This window comes from Tachysurus fulvidraco, chromosome 25, assembly GCF_022655615.1.
Source record: "Tachysurus fulvidraco isolate hzauxx_2018 chromosome 25, HZAU_PFXX_2.0, whole genome shotgun sequence".
NCBI classification, from domain to species: Eukaryota; Metazoa; Chordata; class Actinopteri; order Siluriformes; family Bagridae; genus Tachysurus; species Tachysurus fulvidraco.
The window spans coordinates 12386129-12410873 of NC_062542.1; the positions used below are offsets into that span (position 1 = coordinate 12386129).

General features: G+C 38.9%; 1 protein-coding gene across 1 annotated transcript in view; it reads right to left on the reverse strand.

Annotated features, from left to right (window-relative positions):
- dok6 (docking protein 6) overlaps positions 1-18987 on the reverse strand; it is a 60088-nt gene extending 41101 nt beyond the window's left edge. The window contains exon 1 of the mRNA XM_027174048.2: positions 18809-18987. Coding sequence (XP_027029849.1) covers positions 18809-18874 — 66 coding nt within the window. The 5' untranslated portion in view covers positions 18875-18987. The remainder of the gene's footprint in view (positions 1-18808) is intronic.
- Between the last annotated feature and the right edge of the window lie 5758 nt (positions 18988-24745).

Below are 24745 nucleotides of genomic sequence, written 5' to 3' on the forward strand. Positions count from 1 at the left end.
AATACGAAGAGGACTCGATTAGACATTGAACATTTTATTTGAAAGTAACCTTCGACCCAGCGTCTTTTTTCTTAAAATTAGTTCAAACTGTTCAAAATATTTTTGTTTGCCTGCAGAAATAAAATTGCGTTTACTCGGTAGCAGTTCGTTGATTTCATAAATGCAACACACTACAGTTTTTTCTATACTTTCTATAAAGTTAAAAAACGATATATGCGGTGTTATCTTCATGTCAGATGTCAAAAGGGTTTTGTGGCTCCCCGTGTTTTTTTATTCTGTACGAAACGGGTCCAAATGGCTCTTTGAGTGTTTAAGGTTGCCGACCCCTGATCTAGGGGAAGTTCATTCGACCACCTCGGTGCCAGAACAGAAAAGAGTCTTGCTGTATACCTACCCTCTCCCCCCGAGAGATGATAGGAACAGTCGAGATCACATCATAAAATCAGTCAGAAGAGATTTGGACAGATCGTTAGTAACTTATTTAGCTTGAAAACAATGTCCATGTTCAGCATAATCCTTCAAATGCATTGGTAATTAAAATATTTTTGACTAATCGTCAGTCTAGGTATTTAATCTGTATCTGTCACGTGGCTGAGTCAGGCTGCCGCTGATGTGTGCAGCTCCATCTGTGAGAACAGGCGTGCGTTTTAATTTAATTATGAGACGCACTGCACTCAAAAAGAAAGACGGAATCATTTGCCGTTATTATTCCACCAAAATTTTGCTTCGGTGACAAAGAAAATGCTGACGATCAGTCAAATTGGGAACAAGGTTCAAGCCAGTGAGCACCTTATGGCCACTACATTAACGAATTCTCCAGCAAGTTTCTGACGAGCGCTCGCTACACGTGAAAGGACAATCGTGCAAACGACAGAAAAAGACAGTTGGTCGTGTTATCATGTTCGCCGCACCATGTTTTAAAATATTAAAACAGAACTCAGATATCCTTGTGCATACTTACTCCATCTCTCACTGAAGATAAATATCATGTACTGAAGGAGATACTGTTCTCTGAAAACAATGGCAGAGCTTCCTTTACTACTGATTGCTGGGCATGAGCTTAACAACTCGTTTTATTGACTGTAACAGAATCCAGGTGGTGCTCAGTGTAAAGCCCCAAAGAAGACGATGCAATCTGCACACTGGGGATGAAACTGAATATGAAGAACTGAATTGTTGAGAATGAACTGATAATGGCTTGTAAATAGATATAACTAGAGGTACAAATAGGAGGGGTGGGGTTTGTTTTTTGGTATCCCAAATGATACTGGTATCATAATTAGTTTCTAAGGTGACACTGATATCAGAAGTGGTATGCCAAATGACTCTGGAACTCTATTGGGTGGCACTGGTACTAGAACTGGTATCCCAGGTGGCACTGGTACAAAACCTGGTATTCCAGGTGGTACTGGTACTAGAACTGGTATCCCATGTGGTACTGGTACTAGAACTGGTATCCCAGGTGGTACTGGTACTAGAACTGGCATCCCAGGTGGTACTGGTACTAGAACTGGCATCCCAGGTGGTACTGGTACTAGAACTGGCATCCCAGGTGGTACTGGTACTAGAACTGGCATCCCAGGTGGTACTGGTACTAGAACTGGCATCCCAGGTGGTACTGGTACAAGAACTGGGATCCCAGGTGGTACTGGTACAAGAACTGGTATCCCATGTGGTACAGGTCATATTAGAACTGGTATACGAAGTCATAATATTATTACTATTACAAGTCATATTAGAACCGGTATACTTCGTGAGAGAGATACAGAAAGAAAAATGAAAAACAGATGTAAGGAAAAAAAAAGAAACAAGAAAATCCTTCCACATTTACTTTGGGATTAAATCCATAATTCCTAAATAAATGAAACAATAAACAGATATACAACAAAGACATATTGGCCTTTAGCACCCCAAATAAGCGAGAGATATGTACTCTCCAAAACAATAAAACAAACATCCCGTCACACCTGGTCTAAGCTCTCAGCGAATGTGAGATCACCACGCTTGAAATCCTGCATTCCTGTCATGCATCATCCACACAGCCAGAGAGCTGACACGACTTCTTCAGTCAGACGGCTTGCACACCGGGGGGATCCGCACAATGAGGGGAACGATGCTTGATAGCCTGGAGGAGATTTTCCGAGATGACTGAGAGAAATGAGGTTGTACTTAGAAGACTTCCTGACCCGGTCTAAAGCCTGAGAAAGCACTGGTGCAGATATCACAGGCGAGACCATTTACAACAACGGCACAAGATAAAAGGCCAGAGAAAATGAAGGCAGAGAGGCAGAGTGTCCTGGGAACCACACTGTGAAACAGATGCACTTGAAAAGCCACAATGCTGCTGCATAGAGGCTGTTAAAGACAGGAAGAAAAGCTTCTGAAATGGTGACACTGTCCATCATCAATGCCCCAGTCAAAAAGTGGGGAACATTTACAGTTTGAAAAGAAGAATGAAGACGTTCTGCTTCCTGTATTCAAATTTAAATCTTTCACCTGGAGCATTGGTTGCTGTTAGCAATGATCTCCACAATTGCTCCAAAGTGTAGACCCCGGAAGCCGACAGGTCTCTGTGCTCACAAAACTGAATTGCACTCACACCTGATAATTTCTCTGCACATTCCCTTCACTGCTCTGCGCTTGCCCTTACCTTTTTGTGTGCCAGGCTTTTTTACCAGGCTCAACCACATCAGATGTAATGTTTTCTGTTGTTTTATCAGATTGTATTGTACACGAATGCTGATGTGTAGAACCTCTTTCTTAGATTTCCATGGACCAAATAATATACACTAAGCTTATGTATCCCAAATGACAATAATGTTTGAACTGGCATCTCAAGTGACACTGGTATCTGTACTGGCATACTAGCGACACTAGTATCAGAATTAGTATCGCAAGAGACACTTGTATCAGAACTGGTATTCCAAAGGACATTGGTATAGCAAGTGACACTGTTATCTGGACTGGTATCCCAAATGACACTAAAACTTTTACTAGTATCCCATGTAACACTGGTATCAGAACTGATGCCCCAATCAACACTGTTAACTTGACTGGTATTCTTGGAACACTGGTATAAGAACTGGTATCCAATGTGATACAAAGCGGCACTGTTATTAGAAATGGTATCCCAAGTGACACGGTATCTTGACAGGTATCCCATGCGACACTGGTATAAGAACAAGAGGCATTGTTATTAAAAATCGAATCCCAAAGGACTGTTATTTTGATGGGTATCTTAACTGGTATCCCATGTGACACTGGTATCTTAACCGGTATCCCATGTGACACTGGTATCTTAACTGGTATCCCATGTGGCACTGGTATATTAACTGGTATCCCATGTGGCACTGGTATATTAACTTGTATCCCATGTGGCACTGGTATATTAACTGGTATCCCATGTGGCACTGGTATATTAACCGGTATCCCATGTGACACTGGTATATTAACCGGTATCCCATGTGACACTGGTATATTAACTTGTATCCCATGTGACACTGGTATATTAACCGGTATCCCATGTGACACTGGTATATTAACTGGTATCCCATGTGGCACTGGTATATTAACCGGTATCCCATGTGGCACTGGTATATTAACCGGTATCCCATGTGACACTGGTATATTAACCGGTATCCCATGTGACACTGGTATATTAACCGGTATCCCATGTGACACTGGTATATTAACCGGTATCCCATGTGACACTGGTATATTAACCGGTATCCCATGTGACACTGGTATATTAACCGGTATCCCATGTGACACTGGTATATTAACCGGTATCCCATGTGACACTGGTATATTAACCGGTATCCCATGTGACACTGGTATATTAACCGGTATCCCATGTGACACTGGTATATTAACCGGTATCCCATGTGACACTGGTATATTAACCGGTATCCCATGTGACACTGGTATATTAACCGATATCCCATGTGGCACTGGTAATAAACCTGATATTGCCTTAACTGGAAAATATGTAATCCTGCAAGAAACATAACTGTTTAACAATGTTAACATTTGTTTGTTTATTTCACTAAAGAAACCATTGTAGTGTCTGCATTCTTCTACATACACGAGCTCAATGGTTCCCCTGATTGGCTCATGTCACTGTTATTGACAGAACAGAGAGATACAGAGACTATGCTATTCCTCCTACACAGTAAGCAGAGCATTTTGTTTGCTTGACTCCAGGCCACAGGCGGCTGTGGCATCATCTGGATTCAAACTTGCAATCTCCTGATGATAAAGTGAATGCTTTACCACTGCACCCAGAAGTCCCTGAATCAGCTTTTGCTTTAACTATGGAAAAAGATGACCAGCCAACTAGTAAAAATTAACGGCCGTGCAACCCCTAAACACTAGTAATAAAATGTGTGGTGTGTATTAAACTACTAACACACACCACAGACACACCACTTCTACATGATGTATGCTGCAAATACTCCGTTTCTAATCCATTTCTAATCAAGAAATCTTAGAGTTATATATTTTTAAAATATTGTTTCCAGGCAGTCAATCCTGAAATTTGAACTGGATTCATTCTACACCTTCATGTTTAAATGTACAAATAGGTTTTGTAATAAAAACCTATTTGTACATTTACATACATACATTCATTCATTTTCTACCAGTTATTGGAACTATTCTCAAGTCACAGGAATCTCAGGCATCGAGGAAGGATACACCCTGGACGGAGTGCCAACCCATCGCAGGGCACACACACACTCTCATTCACTCACACACTACAGACAATTTTCCAGAGATGCCAATCAACCTACCATGCATGTCTTTGGACCGGGGGAGGAAACTGGAGTACACGGAGGAAACCCCCGAGGCACTGGGAGAACATGCAAACTCCACACACACAGAAGGCTGAGGCGGGAATCGAACCCCCAACCCTGGAGGCATGAGACGAACGTGCTAACCACTAAGCCAAGCCCCTGTACATTTACAATAGTAAGAAAATGTTGATCAAAAAAAAATTGTCTTTATTTCTTCAAAACTAGCAAAATCCTGGAGCAACTGATAAATAAAAAAATGATTCAATATGATATAGACATGAGAGAAAGTTTGACGTATTAGACGTATCTTTGTCACGTGATGCGTCTTGGCTGTAATCCACAGAAGATTTTTGGTCATTTTGAAAAATCTCGAGCCGAATATCATGTAGTTTGTTTGATTCTCCGTAAAATCCCTAATCAGGCACGTCAAAGTCAGGCCTTGGATTGCCGCCATCTTACACAGGTTTGTGTTTACTTCTTCAAACACACCAAAGTCAGCTCATGCAGATCTTGGGAATTAGTTGATGAGTTGACTCGTGTGTGGTGAATGGGGTCGAGAGCAGAACCGTGCAGTGAGACGCTCTTCCAGGAATCGAGTCTGATATCCAGGGTTTAAAGGAATACTTAAGCATTTGGAGCTTATGTGTGATTATCACTGCCAAGGTTTTAAACCACACTGCTGCTGAACCTGCGATTAGGTATTGATTCTATTTTTGTTTGTTTCTTTGTTTGTGACATGACTTCTGATTTTGAGACAAATCACAGGTTTATATTTCAGTATTCGATATGTTATTTTACACATAACACAGTTATACACAGTAGACAATGTGCAGTGAAATAAAAACCTGGCTTAGCCATCCTTAGGCTGTACAATTAACAAGCAAACGAACAAAATTTCTAAACAAAAGGACATTTGTTTGGAACGTGCAAAAAGGGATCTACAAACCTTTTGGGTTTTTGTTTTGTTTTGTTTTTCCTGTTTTTGTACTGTAAATGTATTTTGTCTGGAAATGGGTGAAATTGCAAGCACTGGGTTTTTCTTTTAAACCCTCAGCAGTGAAGACACGTGTCATGAGAAGGTTTCAGTGGAACATAAAGAAGAAGGAAAGGAATAACGAAGAAGGAATGTGTGTAATGATGATGTCACACCATGCATCTCGGCCCAGATCTGCGGAAAATCCACTGAGTTTTTGACTTTGTTCCAGTGAAATGTACAGAATGATGAAGAGAACGGTTAATAATATAAGATGATGTGACATAGACATGACCGAAAGTCTGAGTGTTTCTCTTCACACTGGAGGCAATCCGAATAGCACACGTTCTTGGGTCAGTGATTAAACTAATTGCACTGCAAAACATATTGAAGTGTCTGTGCTGCTGTAATCACACACAGCCAGAGACTTTCCTGGAAAATGCTAAAAATTTCCCTCTCCTCTTTTTTTCCCTTGTTTTTCTCATCCTCGCTCGCTCTGTCCTGCTTTCCTTCTCCTGCTGTGTGAGACTGAGATGAGCTAATGAGATGACCTTCACCTCTGCTTGCTAGTGACTGGTAGAGCACAACACACACACACACACACACACACACACACACACCAGTCTAAAATGTGAAAAGGTCATATGTTACTTTCCCAGGATCTTTGCGGTGTATATAAACCTGCAGGAAGGAAGGACGAAAGGAAGGAAGGAAGGAAAGAAGGAAGGAAGGAAGGAAGGAAGGAAGGAAGGAAGGAAAGGAAGTCTATGGAAAAAATTAAGAAAGATAAGATAGAAGAGAGCAGAAAAGGAGGAACCTAAATAAAAAGGGAAAAAAAGAACATTTAGCACAGAGAAAAGTTAGAAAAAAAGAATGAAAGAAAGAAAGCAGAAGGAAACTGGAAAAAAGCAAAGGGTGTTGGACAGAAATGAAATGAAGGAAGGAAGGGATGAAGGAAGGTGAGGTGTCCACATATTTCTGGCCATGCGGTGAATCATAAATAAAGAAGAGGAGTCTGAATGAGGAGCTCAGTTGACTGGGACAGATGAACAGTGTAGACTTGTGTAGTAACAAGCTGAACGAGGATCATGTGAAGAGCCGGAATGCAGGATTCATTTCACACACTGAATGAACATAACGTTCACAAAAAGAAAACAATATCAGAATGAAGAAGCAGACAATAAATGTGTTTTCACAAATCCTGTGTATCAGCAGCAGCTGAGTCTTTCTTTCATCAGAAACGCGGAGCTGTGACCTGCAGAAGCTCTGAGTGGTCTGCAGAAGCTCTAAGTGGTCTGCAGAAATGTTGAGTGACCTGCAGAAGCTCTGAGTGACCTGCAGAAATGTTGAGTGACCTGCAGAAGCTCTGAGTGACCTGCAGAAATGTTGAGTGACCTGCAGAAGCTCTGAGTGATCTGCAGAAGCTCTGAGTGACCTGCAGAAGCTCTGAGTGACCTGCAGAAATGTTGAGTGACCTGCAGAAGCTCTGAGTGATCTGCAGAAGCTCTGAGTGACCTGCAGAAGCTCTGAGTGACCTGTAGAAATGTTGAGTGACCTGCAGAAGCTCTGAGTGACCTGCAGAAGCTCTGAGTGACCTGCAGAAGCTCTGAGTGACCTGTAGAAATGTTGAGTGACCTGCAGAAGCTCTGAGTGATCTGCAGAAGCTCTGAGTGACCTGCAGAAGCACTGAGTGACCTGTAGAAATGTTGAGTGACCTGCAGAAGCTCTGAGTGATCTGCAGAAGCTCTGAGTGACCTGCAGAAGCACTGAGTGACCTGTAGAAATGTTGAGTGACCTGCAGAAGCTCTGAGTGATCTGCAGAAGCTCTGAGTGACCTGCAGAAGCTCTGAGTGACCTGTAGAAATGTTGAGTGACCTGCAGAAGCTCTGAGTGACCTGCAGAAGCTCTGAGTGACCTGCAGAAGCTCTGAGTGACCTGTAGAAATGTTGATTGACCTGCAGAAGCTCTGAGTGACCTGTAGAAATGTTGAGTGACCTGCAGAAGCTCTGAGTGACCTGTAGAAATGTTGAGTGACCTGCAGAAATGTTGAGTGACCTGCAGAAGCTCTGAGTGACCCGCAGAAGCTCTGAGTGACCTGCAGAAGCTCTGAGTGACCTGCAGAAGCTCTGGGTGTCCTGCAGAAGCTCTGAGTGTCCTGCAGAAGCTCTGAGTGTCCTGCAGAAGCTCTGAGTGCCTTTAATGTTCAATCAGCTTCAGATCTGCTCTTATCAAAAGCTCTTCCTTTGACATGTAAACATTGGTTTTGTCCGTCACTTTAATGAAGCGCCTGTATTTCTGTTGCTTTGTGTTGCCGAGCTCCTGTGTGTGTGTATGTGTGTGTGTGTGTGTGTGTGTATGAGTGCATTTCTGCTGTTTTTCAAGGTCCTGATTTATAATTAAATATTGCACTACAAACCGAGGCCTTTTCAGTAAGCAGTGTTTGATATATTAGTGTGTGATCAGAGATACAGTCCATGTTTAATAAAGAAGCGAGCGAGACAGGATGGACTGTGTCTCTGAAATACACTTAGAAATGACAAAAGATTCTAGAGTGGACTAAAAAAAACGAGCAAAATAACTTAAACACACAATACAGATAGTGAGAACCTCATTTAGTGACATTCATAACACAGACAATATCACTAATACTGTATAGAGAGAGAGAAAGAGAGAGAGAGAGAGAGAGAGAGAGAGAGAGAGAGAGAGAGAGAGAGAGAGAGAGAGAAATGCAAATCAATGAGGGAAGGAAAGAAACTGGGAAAAGAATGGCAATAAACATAAAGTTAAAGCAAGAAAGAAAGCAAGAAAGAAAGCAAGAAAGAAAGCAAGAAAGCAAGAAAGCAAGAAAGCAAGAAAGAAAGAAAGAAAGAAAGAAAGAAAGAAAGAAAGAAAGAAAGAAAATGCAAAGGGTAAGCAAAGAAAGAAGGCTTTTCTGCACACCTCTCTGTGGACCACACATGCACACACACACCCTCACGCACACGTGTCCTGTTGTCATTGAAAAGTCCGGGTCTCTGCTATCAAACACAAGAGGCCTAAATTCCGTGCACCCAAACGAACATCCATGCATTTTGTGTGTTTGTCTTCTCCACACTCCAGAGCCACTTCATTTAAATGCTAAGTAGTTTTTTGCACTGTAACAAATTGTTTATCTGCACACACATACCCCAACAGCTAAAAAAAAAAAAAACCCACCGTCTCTAGGGAGCATGTAGGGCACACTAACCTTTAGCGAGAAACATTAGTTAAAATGTCAAAAATGAGGCAGGAGCTGCACTTGCACACAGGGACGCTACAAAAATAGCAAGAGAAATAATGTCAAAACGCAAATGTAGGTCAATATTGGGGTTTCTCAGTTGTTTGGCTGCAACAGCACGCAAACACGTCCTTGGTTTAAAGCAAGGACATCCGTCGACCTTTCTCCTGGTGGAAAGAGGAAGAGGAACAGAACCTTCCAGAACAATGGAAATGTGCTTTATATTAATACCTGCAAACAATCTGCACTCTGGAGAAGAATTCTTACACTTGTTAATAAAGAAATGATAACATTTTGTTGATGTAATCACACAGCACCTTTGATGATGATGATGATGATGATGATGAGGTCACCGTCATTTCCAGCTGACACTACAAACAGAAAGACAGATGATCTTCCAGAGTGATGTTTTTTCCGTTCCGGCTTTGCGCTAGAATCGGTGTGTTCGTGAATCGGGTCTGGCGACGCCCCAGGGCTGAATCACACTAAGCTCTTATTGAGCATCGACTTCTGAGAGTCTGAATCGCTCTGACAGCATTATGGATTTTCCTGAAGCTGTTAACTTAGTCAGGAGATCAGGTGCTTAACGAAGTGCAATTAACAAACGACTGCAAAACTCCCATACGGCCGACTCAACACACTCTGGCGTCATGTATTCTTACTAACAGGGAGAAAAAGACAGTGTACGGTGTTTCTATACACTACACAAACATACTACACGTTTGTATAGAGTCTCAGGCTGGGTGCTGTTTGTAGTTCACTGTGTGGTCTGTTCTGCAGTTTATGCTGTCTCTTCTGTGCTGTGTGTAGTTTAGTGCTGTGTGTAGTTTAGTGTTGTCGTGACTGTTTTATTGTGATTGTGTTGTGTGTAGTTTTGTGCTGTGTAATTGTGACTGTGTTGTGTGTAGTTTAGTGTTGTTGTGAATGTGTTGTGTGTAGTTAGGTGTTGTGTGTAGTTTAGTGTTGTTGAGACTGTGTTGTGTGTAGTATAATGTTGTGTGTAGTTTAGTGTTGTTGAGACTGTGTTGTGTGTAGTTTAATGTTGTGTGTAGTTTAGTGTTGTTGATACTGTGTTGTGTGTAGTTTAGTGTTGTGTGTAGTTTAGTGTTGTTGTGACTGTTGTGTGTAGTTTAATGTTGTGTGTAGTTTAGTTTTGTTGTGACTGTGTTGTGTGGAGTTTAGTGTTGTGTGTAGTTTAGTGTTATTGAGACTGTGTTGTGTGTAGTATAATGTTGTGTTATTGTGACTGTGTTGTGTGTAGTATAATGTTGTGTTATTGTGATTGTGTTGTGTGTAGTTTAGTGCTGTGTTATTGTGACTGTGTTGTGTGTAGTTCAGTGTTGTTGTGACTGTGTTGTGTATAGTTAGGTGTTGTGTGTAGTTCAGTGCTGTGTTATTGTGACTGTGTTGTGTGTAGTTTAGTGTTATTGTGACTGTGTTGTGTGTAGTATAGTGTTGTGTGTAGTTTAGTGCTGTGTTATTGTGACTGTGTTGTGTGTAGTATAATGTTGTGTCTAGTTTACTGTTGTTGAGACTGTGTTGTCTGTAGTTTAGTGTTGTGTGTAGTTTAGTGTTGTTGTGACTGTGTTGTGTGTAGTTTAATGTTGTGTGTAGTTTAGTGTTGTTGTGACTGTGTTGTGTGTAGTTTAGTGTTGTTGTGACTGTGTTGTGTGTAGTTTAATGTTGTGTGTAGTTTAGTGTTGTTGTGACTGTGTTGTGTGTAGTTTAGTGTTGTGTGTAGTTTAGTGTTGTTGTGACTGTGTTGTGTGTAGTTTAGTGTTGTGTGTAGTTTAGTGTTGTTGTGACTGTGTTGTGTGTAGTTTAGTGCTGTGTTATTGTGACTGTGTTGTGTGTAGTTTAATGTTGTGTTATTGTGACTGTGTTGTGTGTAGTATAGTGCTGTGTTATTGTGACTGTGTTGTGTGTAGTTTAGTGCTGTGTTATTGTGACTGTTGTGCGTAGTTTAGTGCTGTGTTATTGTGACTGTGTTGTGTGTAGTTTAGTGCTGTGTTATTGTGACTGTGTTGTGTGTAGTTTAGTGCTGTGTTATTGTCACTGTGTTGTGTGTAGTTTGGTGCGGTGTTGTTGTCACTGTGTTGTGTGTAGTATAATGTTGTGTTATCGTGACTGTGTTGTGTGTAGTATAGTGCTGTGTTATTGTGACTGTGTTGTGTGTAGTATAATGTTGTGTTATTGTGACTGTGTTGTGTGTAGTTTAGTGCTGTGTTATTGTGACTGTGTTGTGTGTAGTATAATGCTGTGTTATTGTGACTGTGTTGTGTGTAGTTTAGTGCCGTGTTATTGTAACTGTATTGTGTGTAGTATAATGCTGTGTTATTGTGACTGTCTTGTGTGTAGTTTAGTGCTGTGTTATTGTGACTGTGTTGTGTGTAGTATAGTGTTGTGTTGTTTTATCAGTGCTAGATGTGATATTCAAACTTTGGTATCTACATTTTTTACAGACAAACATTGATCTTTTACAGATTTTTGGGACAGAATCTTGTCCCTGATCCTTCTGGGTCTCCAGGGTGAAAATAAAAAGGAAACTAATTTACAGATAGAAACTACACAGTAAAGAGGGTGAATTGAAAACCGGCATATTAATAAATAAAGCAATAATAACCCTGATTATGTCCATTTACAATCTAGATTAAAAATAAAATATGGAAATTGTCTTAAAAGGGGGCAAATATATTTTATATATAGAAGGAATTAAAATGACATCATCTTCATTGCTGAATATTATTACTATCTGATATTAACAACAAAATTAATCACGTGTCTGGTTAAAGCCAAAACTTATAAAAAGCTTCTAGAAACATCTGAGTTCAAATTTTGGTTGCTCAGGTTTGGTGGAAAATATTTAGATCCTGCACATTTTGCATTTTAGAAATGTCTTCAAATATCATAGCACTAAATGTGATACTTGTGCATTAATGCCTTAGGTAAAGACAAACAGAAGTGCAGAAGTGCAGCTGTTCTTCAGGTGACTGAGAATGTCAAGGCAGGACGTGATCAGACTGTCAGAGAGAAAGGTCTGTCCGCAGCCACATTGAGGGATATTATGGTAGACTTGCAGTGCATAAACCCCTCATTACAAAGACGAATGCACATTTGAGAGTTCAGTGGTGCAAAAACCACAGGCACTGAACTACCCAGAGGTGCCAAAAAAAAAAAAAGGTTCGGGTCAGATGAGTCATCCTTCGCTATATTCTCTACAAGTGCGAGAGAGTGTATGTGTGGCGTTCGTCAAAACGGTCCGAATGCTGTGTTCTGACTGCTCACGAAAGCTTTTCTGTCCTGATGGGAGTGGTCTCATCCATGATGACTCCGCCTCTAACCGCAAGGCATGCAGGCTCAGTGAATGGTTTGATGAGCATGAAAGTGATGTCAATTATATGTCATGTCAAAGCCTTCACAATCACCAGATTGGTCTCGGTCCAAATGAGCTTTTGGAGCGACGTGTTAGACATCAACACCATCATCAAAACATTAGCTGAAGGAAAATCTTTTTTCCACGTTATAATAGATTTCTAGAGACTTGTATATTGTTTGAAGCTGTTCTGGGAGTTCATTATGGTCAAACATCTTACTAAGCCACTTTCACATATACAGAGAGCAAAGTGAGTGAGAGAGAGAGAGAGAGAGAGAGAGAGAGAGAGAGAGAGAGAGAGAGAGAGAGAGAGAGAGAGAGAGAGAGAGAGAGAGAGAGAGAGAGGAAACAAGTAAAAGAGATAGAAGATAGATAGCACAATAGAGAAGAGTCCATGAGGCAGAGAGACACAGGGCAATGAGAGAGACAGTGGCAGAATGTGAGGCAGGGATAAAAACACCATCCAATACAGAATGAGAGAAAACCAGATCAGAGTGGGAAAAAAATCTAAAAGAAGGATAGAGAAATAGAAGCAGAGAGACAGAGAGAATAAGAGAGAAAACAATAGAAGGATACAGAGGAAGAGCATGAGGGTGTGAGAGAACTGGAAAATGAGAGCCTTGAGAAAGAAACAGACCAAAAAAAAAAAACTACAGGGTAAAAAGAATGAGAGAAAGAACAAGAATAACCACCTTCCAACATTTAGATCAACCTCTGAGCGTCTGAGATCTAAATCTGAGATTTAGGTTCTGATGATTTTGCAACTCAAACTGTACAGCCTACTTTTGTTCTGCTGAATTTGCCAAAAAATGGCTTTAAAACACAAACCTTTCCTTAATGTTAGCTAGCGTTATATATAAACTATATAAACAAAATTAAACAAAATGACAACGCATAGAATTTCCATCATTTCTTCTCCTTCTCATCCTTCTCAGTTCTCTTACGTGAAGGAAACACTGCATCGATGTCCAAAACTAAGCTGATTGATTCAATTTAGTGATATGTATGTTGTCGTTTCTTTACTAACAACTTAATCTTAAGTTACGTTCAAAAAATACCATGCTGCAAGTCACCAGTAGGCATTCCTATGACTACTGGTTGTCATCGCTAGGTGGTACAACTAGAATGTGTTACAAAAAAAAATCAGTTCCCTTCTAGCTATAATGAAACACTCTAGAGGGAGATTTGGTGTTTGTATATAAACTTCAGCATTGTATATCTGCATCATATAGTACTGCCTTCACTCCCACTGGGAATCGCTGGATATTATGTCGCTCCATATTTACATAACGTTCAACTTTTCTTTTACTTTGTCGCCTCATTGGACACGCCCACATTTAGTGGAATAAGACAAAACTACAAGTTACACTTCTAACTTACTCACTTTCCGGAAGTCTCCAGTGCTTTGTAACTAAGGTAAAGCTGTTCCTTTTCTGAGGTAAAGTTTGTTGAAGGAGGAGTTTACGTTTATCAGAATTAGCTGCATTTTGTTGTTTTAACTAATTAACTTCAACGTAGAGAAACACATAGAAGACGATAAAGGAACAATTGTTAAGAGCAGTTGTACTGTAAGACCTAACTTGTTTAACAGCTTTTTCAACTTATTTAACTATAAACAAAAAATAAATGTACAACCTGTGGGTGTCTCTTAGCTGTGAAAAAAACCTACTCCTGTTATTAAAGTATAACTCTACGCTGTTTTACATCAACTCATCATAGACTTCTTTCCTGTTACAGCACAGGAAGGTTGCAAGTTCAATTCCCACCAGGCTGCCGCCATAGAACCCCTGAGGCAAGGCCCTTAACCCTCAATTGCTCGGTTGTATAAACAAAAATAGATTTATGTTTAAGATTAGTCGTTCTGAATTAGGACATACGTTATAAATGTATTGATGTTTTATTCAAATATTAGCCAGCTAGCATGAATAACCGATAAAGTCCCCTGCTATTACTGTACCAGTATACTTCTTATTGATTTATGGCAGGAAAAAACTCAATAAATAGTCAATTTATTGCCGTAAGTCATGGACATTTCGATTAAAACCCTTTTAGCCATTAAGTACATGCTAATAGAAGTTTCCTTTTAATGTTATCTCAAAATTGTTGCTAAAAAAATCCCTTTCCGTACTTCATTATTTTTTGACAGTGATAAAAGCCTAAAAATAATATAAACAACATATCAACATAAGCTATCTATCAAATTAAGGCTAAACATATATAACCTTGGTTGTCATAATTCTTGTATGAGGCAGAATGGCTTCTGAGGCTGGACTAAACCATTAAAAGGTGGGGGGAGGCTAAAACAAAGTTGACCCAATGCTTCAGAAAAGATTCACTGCTTTTTGGGGATGTATCCAAAACTAAGTGTTTATATTCTGTCTTTAGCAACGACGTGTTGAAATTACAAACTGTTCGATCCAACGCAACAAAAATAAAAAAGGGATAATCTCTGGATATCACCCCTCAATACACACACCTGGTTCTGCCTCAGTGGAATTGTCCTTCTCTTGCTCTTTTAAAATCTACCTTCGGTTCAGTTGACTCCTGGCTTCTGTGTACCTTTTTGTTTACGCTTGAAAAACAGCAATTTTCTCCCTGTTGTCCCAAACGGTCAATGCAACACAGCAGCCTTTTTTTCATTTGCATAAAGTTGAAACTTTTTGTTCCTTTGCTCACTTATTCGCAGCTCTCCATTAATAATGAACAGGCATTGAAATCACCAAAAGTCTCGGTGACAGAAACATTATTTTTTTGCACCACGTTTCTCAGCCGAGGACACGTTCGGGCCACCGAAGATGCCGTCGTGGTGTTTTTTTTTTCTTCTTCTTGCCCTGACATTTTTATTATATAGCTTTGCAGACTATAAATGTCTTCTCTGCATCCATCTGTGGCATGAATATAGAGCATCCTCTTTTACAGCAGAGTAATGAAATGGACATTGAATGTGGGTCAGGATGGAGAACGCTGCATAAAGCTGGATTAACATGACTAAGCTGAGTTTAGCCGCTGTAGATATCTGATATATTACGATTTGGGCTGTTGCAGTGGATTAAAACATGTTAATGTGATTGCTTCTGAATGGTCCAGATATAAGAGAAGTGCAGAAGTTTAGAGCCACATTTGTAAACAAGCTTTTTATTTGCTTTGCACATTTTTTTGCAAAATATTAATTTCCTGAAGTGAGAACTTCCTGCTTCTTCTTACACACTATAGCTGATCCTGCAGGAAACAATATAATGACATGATACAGGAAACTGACTGGAATTTTCAAACTAGATCATGGTATGTGGTAGCTGAGTGGTTAAGGTGTTGGACTACTGATCAGAAGGTCATTGGTTCGAATCCCAGGTCCACCACCACTGCAGGGTCCCAGAGCAAGGCCCTTATACAATTGCTGAGGTATATAAACTGAAATAAAAATGTAAGCCACTCTAGATAAGAGTGTCTGCTAAATGATGTAAATGTAGATCGTTGCCCTTCTTTATTATCCTTTGTTCATAAAATATTTTCATTTTTCTTTTTATTAATGTTGGTCAGAAATGAGTGGACTAACGAAGCCCACACTGTACAGTGAGGGGAAAAAAATATTTGATCCCCTGCTGATTTTGTACATTTACCCGATGAGAAAGAAACGATCAGTCTATAATTTCATTGGATGTCAGGGACAAGATCGTAGACCTACACAAGGCTGAAATGGGCTACAAGACCATCGCCAATCAGCTTGATTATTCACAAATACAAGAAGACGACACACAAAATAACTGTCAATCTCCCTCGGTCTGTTGCTCCATGCAAGATCTCACCTCATGGAGTTTTAATGATCATGAGAACGGTGAGGAATCAGCCCAGAACTACACGGGAGGATCTTGTCAACGATCTCAAGGCAGCTGGGACCATAATTGGTGACACACTACACCATATGAAGGACTGAAATCCTGCACAAAAAGCACATGTACAGGCCCTTCTGAAGTCTGCCAATGACCATCAGAATGATTCAGAGGAGAACTGGGTGAAAGTGTTGTGGTCAGATGAGACCAAAAACAAGCGCTTTGGCATCAACTCAACTCACGGTTGTGGAGGAGGAGGAATGTCGCCTATGACCCCAAGAACACCATCAACCATGGAGATGGAGATAGAGATGGAGAGGAGAGGAGAGATGAGAGGAGTGGAGAGGAGAGTGATAGATATAAGAAGTAAAGAAACAAATGAAGACTGATGGGGAAGGGTGTTAAAAGGGAAGGAAGGAATGAAGGAATGAAGGAAGGAAGGAAGGAAGGAAGGAAGGAAGGAAGGAAGGAAGGAAGGAAGGAGATGTGATGTGATGTGATGTGATGTGATGTGATGTGATGTGATGTGATGAGAAAAAAAAGGATGTAGAGGGATTTGGAAGTTATTGTTTAAGGAAGAAAAGGAAAATGAAGAGAGCATCTCTATTGTGTATGTGTGTGTTTTATTTATTGTATTTTGTGTTGTGTTTTCTGTGTTGTGTTGTTTTTTCTGTCCTGTGTTGTGTTTTCTGTTTGTCCTGTGTTGTGTTGTCTGTCATGTGTTGTGTTGTCTGTTGTGTTGTCTGTTCTGTGTTGTGTTGTCTGTCCTGTGTTTTGTTGTTTGTTCTGTACTGTGTTTTGTTGTTTGTTCTGTACTGTGTTTTGTTGTTTGTTCTGTACTGTGTTTTGTTGTTTGTTCTGTACTGTGTTGTCTGTCCTGTGTTGTGTTGTCTGTCCTGTGCTGTGTTGTCTGTCCTGTGCTGTGTTGTGTGTCCTGTGTTGTGTTGTTTGTTCTGTACTGTGTTGTGTTGTCTGTCCTGTGCTGTGTTGTCTGTTGTGTTGTCTGTTGTGTGTTGTGTTGTCTGTTGTGTTGTCTGTTGTGTGTTGTGTTGTCTGTTGTGTTGTCTGTTCTGTGTTGGTTGTTTGTTCTGTACTGTGTTGTGTTGTCTGTCCTGTGCTGTGCTGTCTGTTGTGTTGTCTGTCGTGTGTTGTGTTGTCTGTTGTGTTGTCTGTTCTGTGTGGTGTTGTTTGTTCTGTACTGTGTTGTGTTGTCTGTCCTGTGTTGTGTTGTGTTGTCTGTCCTGTGTTGTGTTGTCTGTCCTGTGTTGTGTTGTTTGGTCTGTCCTGTGTTGTGTTGTTTGGTCTGTCCTGTGTTGTGTGTCCTGTGTTGTGTTGTTTATTTTGTGCAGTTTTGTGTTGTTTGTTCTGTGTTGTGTTGTCTGTCCTGTGTTGTGTTGTTTTGTCTGTCCTGTGTTGTGTTGTTTGGTCTGTCCTGTGCTGTGTTGTTTGGTCTGTCCTGTGCTGTGTTGTTTGGTCTGTCCTGTGCTGTGTTGTCTGTCCTGTGTTGTGTTGTTTATTTTGTGCAGTGTTGTTTATTTTGTGCAGTGTCTGTTCTGTGTTGTCTGTCCTGTGTTGTGTTGTCTGTCCTGTGTTGTGTTGTTTGGTCTGTCCTGTGCTGTTCTGTGTTGTCTGTCCTGTGCTGTGTTGTCTGTCCTGTGCTGTGTTGTGTGTCCTGTGTTGTTTTTTATTTTGTGCAGTGTTGTGTTGTTTGTTCTGTGCTGTGTTGTATTGTCTGTCCTGTGTTGTTTGTTCTGTCCTGACCTGTGTTGTTTTGTTCTGTCCTGTGCTGTTTGTCCTGTCCCATGTTGACTGTTTAGCTGTTTGTTTTGTGCTGTGTTGTTTGTGTCGTCTATAGAGTGCTCTGTATTTTGCTGTCTTTTGTGTTTGTTTATTTCTCGTCTCATGCTGTATGTTGTGTTGTGCTGTGTGTTGTTTTGTGTTAGTAAATCTGATCCAATATCAATCTCAGCTCAGATTTCCTCTAATGTTGACACTCTCTATCACACACACACACACACACACACACACACACACACGCACACAGTAATTCATATCCAAACCTGAATATCTTCTTAATCCCTTAAAGCCTTAAAATTAAAAGTATGAAACACACACACACACACACACACACACACACACACACACACACACACACACACACAAACAAACAGAGAGATTAGAGCAGAAACAGGACTTAATACAAAAACAAGTGAGTGAAAGTGAGTACAGTAAGTTTGAATGTAAAGTGAGTGGAGCTGCATTATGAAGCCGTGAGGTTTAATACTGACCTGCTGGGACCTGCCTGTTGTGTTTGTCCCACTTTCACATCAGCACCAAAATACAACACAAAACAAACCCACAGACAAACACAGCTGGACCGAGAACAAACACAAGCACTTAACGACTTCATGTTGCTACTTTATGTATCCGATAAGTCTCAGAAATCCTTCTGCATCTCAGATACTCAGGCACGACACGCTGGGGCTTTTATTTCTGCCTCTGCGGGGGCATTTTAAAGCCTTTTACATCCAGATGCTGCCAGAAACATTAGTGAGCAAATCTCAAAGACAGAAAGACCAAACTTACCCCCAGTTTCTTACTCCGGATCCTCACATAGCCCTGCTTCACAATGTCGTTGAAGTTGGAAGCCATTGAAAGATTTTATTCAGATTTTTATTCCGCTGTTCCGCTCGTTAAGTCTGGGAGAAGAAGTGCGAGCAGCATCCAGCGCCTCAGACAGCCGGCTCGGCCTGTACCATCTGCTCACAGAGAGGGGGTGAAGCGTACAGGCTACCGGTTTCATTCAGCACACCGTTTCCAGGACTGTGCCATTCCATCCACATCAGAGGAGGAGAGGTAATAATAATAATAATAATAATAATAATAATAATAATAATAATTCTTGCTAACCCCCCCACACATAAAAAGTAACAGCTATATATAAGAATAATGATACAAAACATAAATAAATACATAAAATGTACCAGTCTAACGGAATATTTAATGAAATACAAAAGTATATATATATATATATATATATATATATATATATATATATATATATATATATATGTATATATATACGTATATATATACATATATACACGTATATATACATATATATATATATAATTTAATACAAATGGCACTTTAAAAAATAAATAAATACATAAATTATTAAATAATTATTATTAATAATAATCATAACAATAATCATAATCATAATTATTGTTTTTATTATTATTATAAATATATTATGATGATTCACATGTAAATGTTTTAAATTAATAAAATCTTCAATTAATTTAGTTACATGTTTAAAAAATAAAGATTTTGAAAAAATGTTTTATTACTACTAGTACTTCTTGTTGTTGTTATAATAATTAAAATGTTTCTTCTTCCTCTTTGTTGTTGTTTCATTTATTGTTGCTTTTGCTTTTTGAAAAGAATCTGTGAAAGGAGGAAAAAAGAAGTACACAGTTGGAAAGGAAACAAAGAATGGAAATAAAAAATGAAAAAGGGAAAAAAAACTGAAAGCTTCTACGTGATCGACTACAGCAGCAGTAGCTGTCTGTCTCAAAGAGATCAGGTTTAGACACTAAACGCACATCATCTTGTTCATAAAGTACCATTTGAGTGTAGCTGTTTATTTGAGTGTGTGTGTGTGTGTGTGTATGTGTGTGTGTGCGCGAATCATCAGCTTGTTTGCTGCTCTTCAATCAAATATTAAATAAACAGAAGACAGAAACATGAATTCATCATTTTTGCTCTGACAGGAAGAGGACAGGGGACTTATGAGCTTGTGTTTGATGAGGATTTACATGACAAAATGGTGTTGACAGGATTTTGTGAGCTTTTCAAGCAGTGATTTAAAAAAATGTTTAGCTGGGCACACTAACATTCAGGTACAAATATATATTTTTGGCAACATCCTGAAAGACTGTCAATCACAATACATAGAGCAATTATGTGTTTCATGCTTTACTGCTTATTTTAAATATACTCAAATATAATTTATAGAAAATATATAATAAATATGTCACAGCAGACAAATTCTTTTAACAAATACAATTAAAAAACAGAAGTTTGACATAACATAATTGTCTATGCCTGTATTACTTTGTCTATGTTCTACCACTTCTAATTTCATTCCCTTTAGACCCTTATTCCTTCCTTACTTACTTCCTTCTAGGTAAATTATTAGCTTATCTAGACGGGACAAAAGCTAGTAAATGCTTGTAAGTTAATTTGTTTTCTAAGTTTATTGGCACTGGAGATTCATTTATTCATTCAACTTAATTAATAATTAATGACACTCATAAGGTCTACAGGGTTTAGAGGAACAATCACATGAACACACTGTTGCAGTAGATAGATAGATAGATAGATAGATAGATAGATAGATAGATAGATAGATAGATAGATAGATAGATAGATAGATAGATAGATAGATAGATAGATAGATAGATAGATAGATAGATAGAAAGAAACTTTTTGATCCCAATTTACTTTTTTTCCAATTTACTTTTTTGATCCCAAATTCAAGCATCCAAAGTAGCAGCATACAAAGAAACAACAAACTTTATAACAATATCATTTATTGACAGTAGACACAAAATCAGATTAAATATTTTAAAGTATTTATTTACATGGTACAATAAAATTAGGGACTAGAAGGGAATGTGGGTTTTTTCTGGAAAAATGTAATTCATATACATTATTAAAGCAGGTGCTAGGAATGATAAGTCACGGGACATTGTGTTTTTTATGTATATTAAATAATATTCCTTTTTTTCCAGCAAGGGAAAAATATTTTATGTTTTCCTCGCTTCTTTTGCTTTTAATTTAAGCCTCTGATATTTTAATCCAGTCAGAGAGCAGAACAGAAGCTCTCATATAAGCACAATTCATCAGCTTGTACCATGGAACACAATTTTACATGAACAACCATGAGCTCAAAAAGGATGCAAATGCTATGCAGATTAAAGGAGTAGTGTGATACACAAAAGAAAGATTTAAAATATGTTCAGTAAATAAACTATAATAATAACAAGAATAAATGATAACAACAACAACAACAACAACAATAATATTAATAATAATAATAATAATAATAATAATAATAATAATAATAATAATAATAATAATAATAATTCTTAGAATTAGTAGTATTGTTGTTGTTGTTGTTGTCTGTCTGGCCTCTTTGTATTTTATTTTTTCTATTCTTCTATCTTGCTTTAATTGGTGCCTTATATTCCGTTAAAATGTCATTTCATCTACAGTAATTGTAGAATCTTCCAGAAGTAACATTATCAAGTAACATCATGGGAAATAAAGAACCTGTTCTAATCTCTGCCCCCCCCCCCTCTCTTTGTCCAGCCACACATGCTACTCCTGAGATCCCAGTGTTCTTGACCCCTTTTGCTCTCCACACTACCTGGTCCATCCTGATGCCCTACTTCTGTTTGATTGCTTCTGGAGTCTCATCACTTGAAAAACACTCGCTGCTGCTGAGGTTGACTAACATGGACAGCATAAAGACATATGTGTACTACAATGGATGGCACCACCTACAAACCATGAAGATAACTTTGGACTGCAATAGGCACATACTGTTTTGCACTCAAGTCTCCACTACTTAGAAGGTGATAACGTCAACAAAATAGACTTAATAGAGTTAAGACTATGAATTTATTGGTTGCACAAATTGCACATTTTGAACATATTTTATAAAATGGAAATCATTTTAATTAATATAATTTCAAACCTGGCTTTGGACTTTTTTTGTCACTGTTGCCTCTGGCTTGTTCATTAGGAATTCATTTATACATTACAATGTATATCCTAAATTTCTCATAATCTGATTTGCAGAAATGTCCATGGACTATTTTTGTTAAAATTGCAATACAAAGTTATAATTATAAAAATAATGTGTTGTGTTATAATCGATGGTCCATTGTGGAATTAATCAATCAATCAATTATTGCCGTGACCAGCCTATAGAGGGCGACATTGCGCTAAATGTATTAATATACAAACCTGGCTTTGGATTTAGTGGATAGAGTGGATTTTGTTGGAAGAAATCAATTTCTTCATTCATCTTCATTAATTGATTGATATTAGTTAGAGTTTCTGTGAATCCTGAGCCTGTCCCAGGAACAATCGGTGCAAGGCTACAATATACCCACATTCTTACTACAACTTCTACTACTAGTACATTTTAATCAGTACAATAGGAAATTAAGGACAACAGACTGGCCAGAGAAATAGAGAAGACAAAAAGGTATAAGATGGCACACATACTGTATACATGGCACCAGGGACGGTCGGTATAAATGGGCTAGAAGTGATAAGTAACTGCCCCATTCCCACCAAGATAAAAAGGATATCAATATCAAATTATTTTCTGTCAACAAACATCCAAAAATGGATTCTTTTCTCGAACCAGGTTCAACTCTAACGACGACTGTTGTGCGACAAATACACAAACTAGTATGAAGAAGCGAGGCTGGGGTTGATCTTATCTAGCCCAGACTGTTGATTTGTGTAGGTGATAGAATGAAATTTCCAATGAGATTCGATCTCCGCTCTCTGAGACCCATATTGTCCATCATGTGTCACCTTCATCCCCATATTTTAGACATTTGGACCTCGTCATTCTTAATATGCTATTGATTAGATATCAAGGATTGTACATTCTGAATGTTTTCATTGTCAAGCTATTGACCACTTAGCATTGATTATATTTGTGTCTGAAGGCAAAATTGGTGTATTCTGTATATTATATCTACCAAAGAGATGCCAGTGCAGTAAACACATGTGAATCTATCAGAACACAAAGAATTCATCATTTATTAACAAATGCATTTAAACAGAAATCTGATAATATTCTGTAGCACACACAGACTGTTACGTACAACGGTAACACGTACATCATTAACTAAATTCCAATAAAATGAAGCATGGCGTTTGATATAAAATACACTGAAACAATGCACATACAGTATATTTGAATACTTTGGTTAATATACTGCATGGAAATTTCCAGTATCAATGAATATACAGCGTACACTTATGGAAAAGCTTCCTCGCCAGTGTACATCCTGGCAAAACAGAGCTCCTCTTTTACTGAGTTGTTTCCTTTAATGGCTGACATGTGAACATGAAAAAAAATTAGAAGGAAAGAAAAAACTGAGCCCTTTTTATGAATGTTGAAAGGTCAGCAGTGATGGAGGCGGAGATGGACTTCCCATCATTAGTCTAAATTCTGGACATCTAAAGGGAAAAGCAGTCATGCTCACTTGTGCTCTCTCTCTCTCTCTCTCTCTCTCTCTCTCTCTCTCTCTCTCTCTCTCTCTCTCTCTCTCTCGTGTGTGTGTGTGTGTGTGTGTGTGTGTGTGTGTGTGTGTGTGTTGGGTGTGGGGGATAAGAGCTCACCTAATAATCTGTTCTCTGTCTGTTGAGCTCAGGCAAGGATTAAGACCACACAGGGCCCTAGGGCTATGTTAATGCCAAGGGTCCATGTAGCTCATCTTGGTACCCTATGTTATTCAAAACACTAAAATTCACACACACGTTAAAAAATTAGGCTATGACACAGTCAAATTTGGACAATTTGCTTGATACATTTATAGTATTTAGCAGACACCCTTATCCAGAGCAACTTACATATTATCTCATTTTATACAACTGAGCATTAAGGGCCTTGCTCAGGGGCCCAGCAGTGGCAGCTTGGTAGACATAGGAATCAAACTTAGAACCTTCTGATTGGTAGCCCAAAACCTTAACCACTAGGCTACCACATCCCCATTTATGCTTTTATGGTGTTCTTCATTTCCCCAAAAGTTTCTGAGGCTTATGTTTACGATCACCGTTGAACTGTGAAAGCAAGTATATTAAACACAAATATGGATTCAGAGCAACACCGGTCACTGTTTACATTTAGTGCATGACAAGCATTAGTTAGCATTATCGAGAATATTTCAAGGGCGTAAATTTACGCTTTTCAATTTTAAAGTAAAGCTATAACAGAATCTACTACTAATAGCTGTATGTACATTTTATTAATGTTACACAACACAGCTGTCCTGCGCTGTGATGAGGATCATAAACCGTCATCGTTATGATGTCATATTTAATCATCCATCAAATAATGTGTGGCTGATGATGCATCAACTGTAAAATATACATGTCACACTTTTCAGCTGAATTGTACAGAACACACTGTCATTTTTGTTGGAATATTTCCTCACGCCTCTTGATATTCTTTATGGCCATTCCCAATACCTGACATTCAGAAGTCTCTCCTGTTCGGTAGCAGATTTAGATAAATATAAATCGTTGTTTTTTGCTTCATTTCTAATGGCAGCTTGTAAAAAAAAAGGTGCTTTCCAGATACCGGTTAATGTCAATTGGAATTGTATATCTGTATATCCACATTTGAGAATTTTACACAAATCTCCTCATGCCCAGAAAGCAGTATATAATCAGTGTCAGTATCTAGACACAATGTGGTTCATTGTT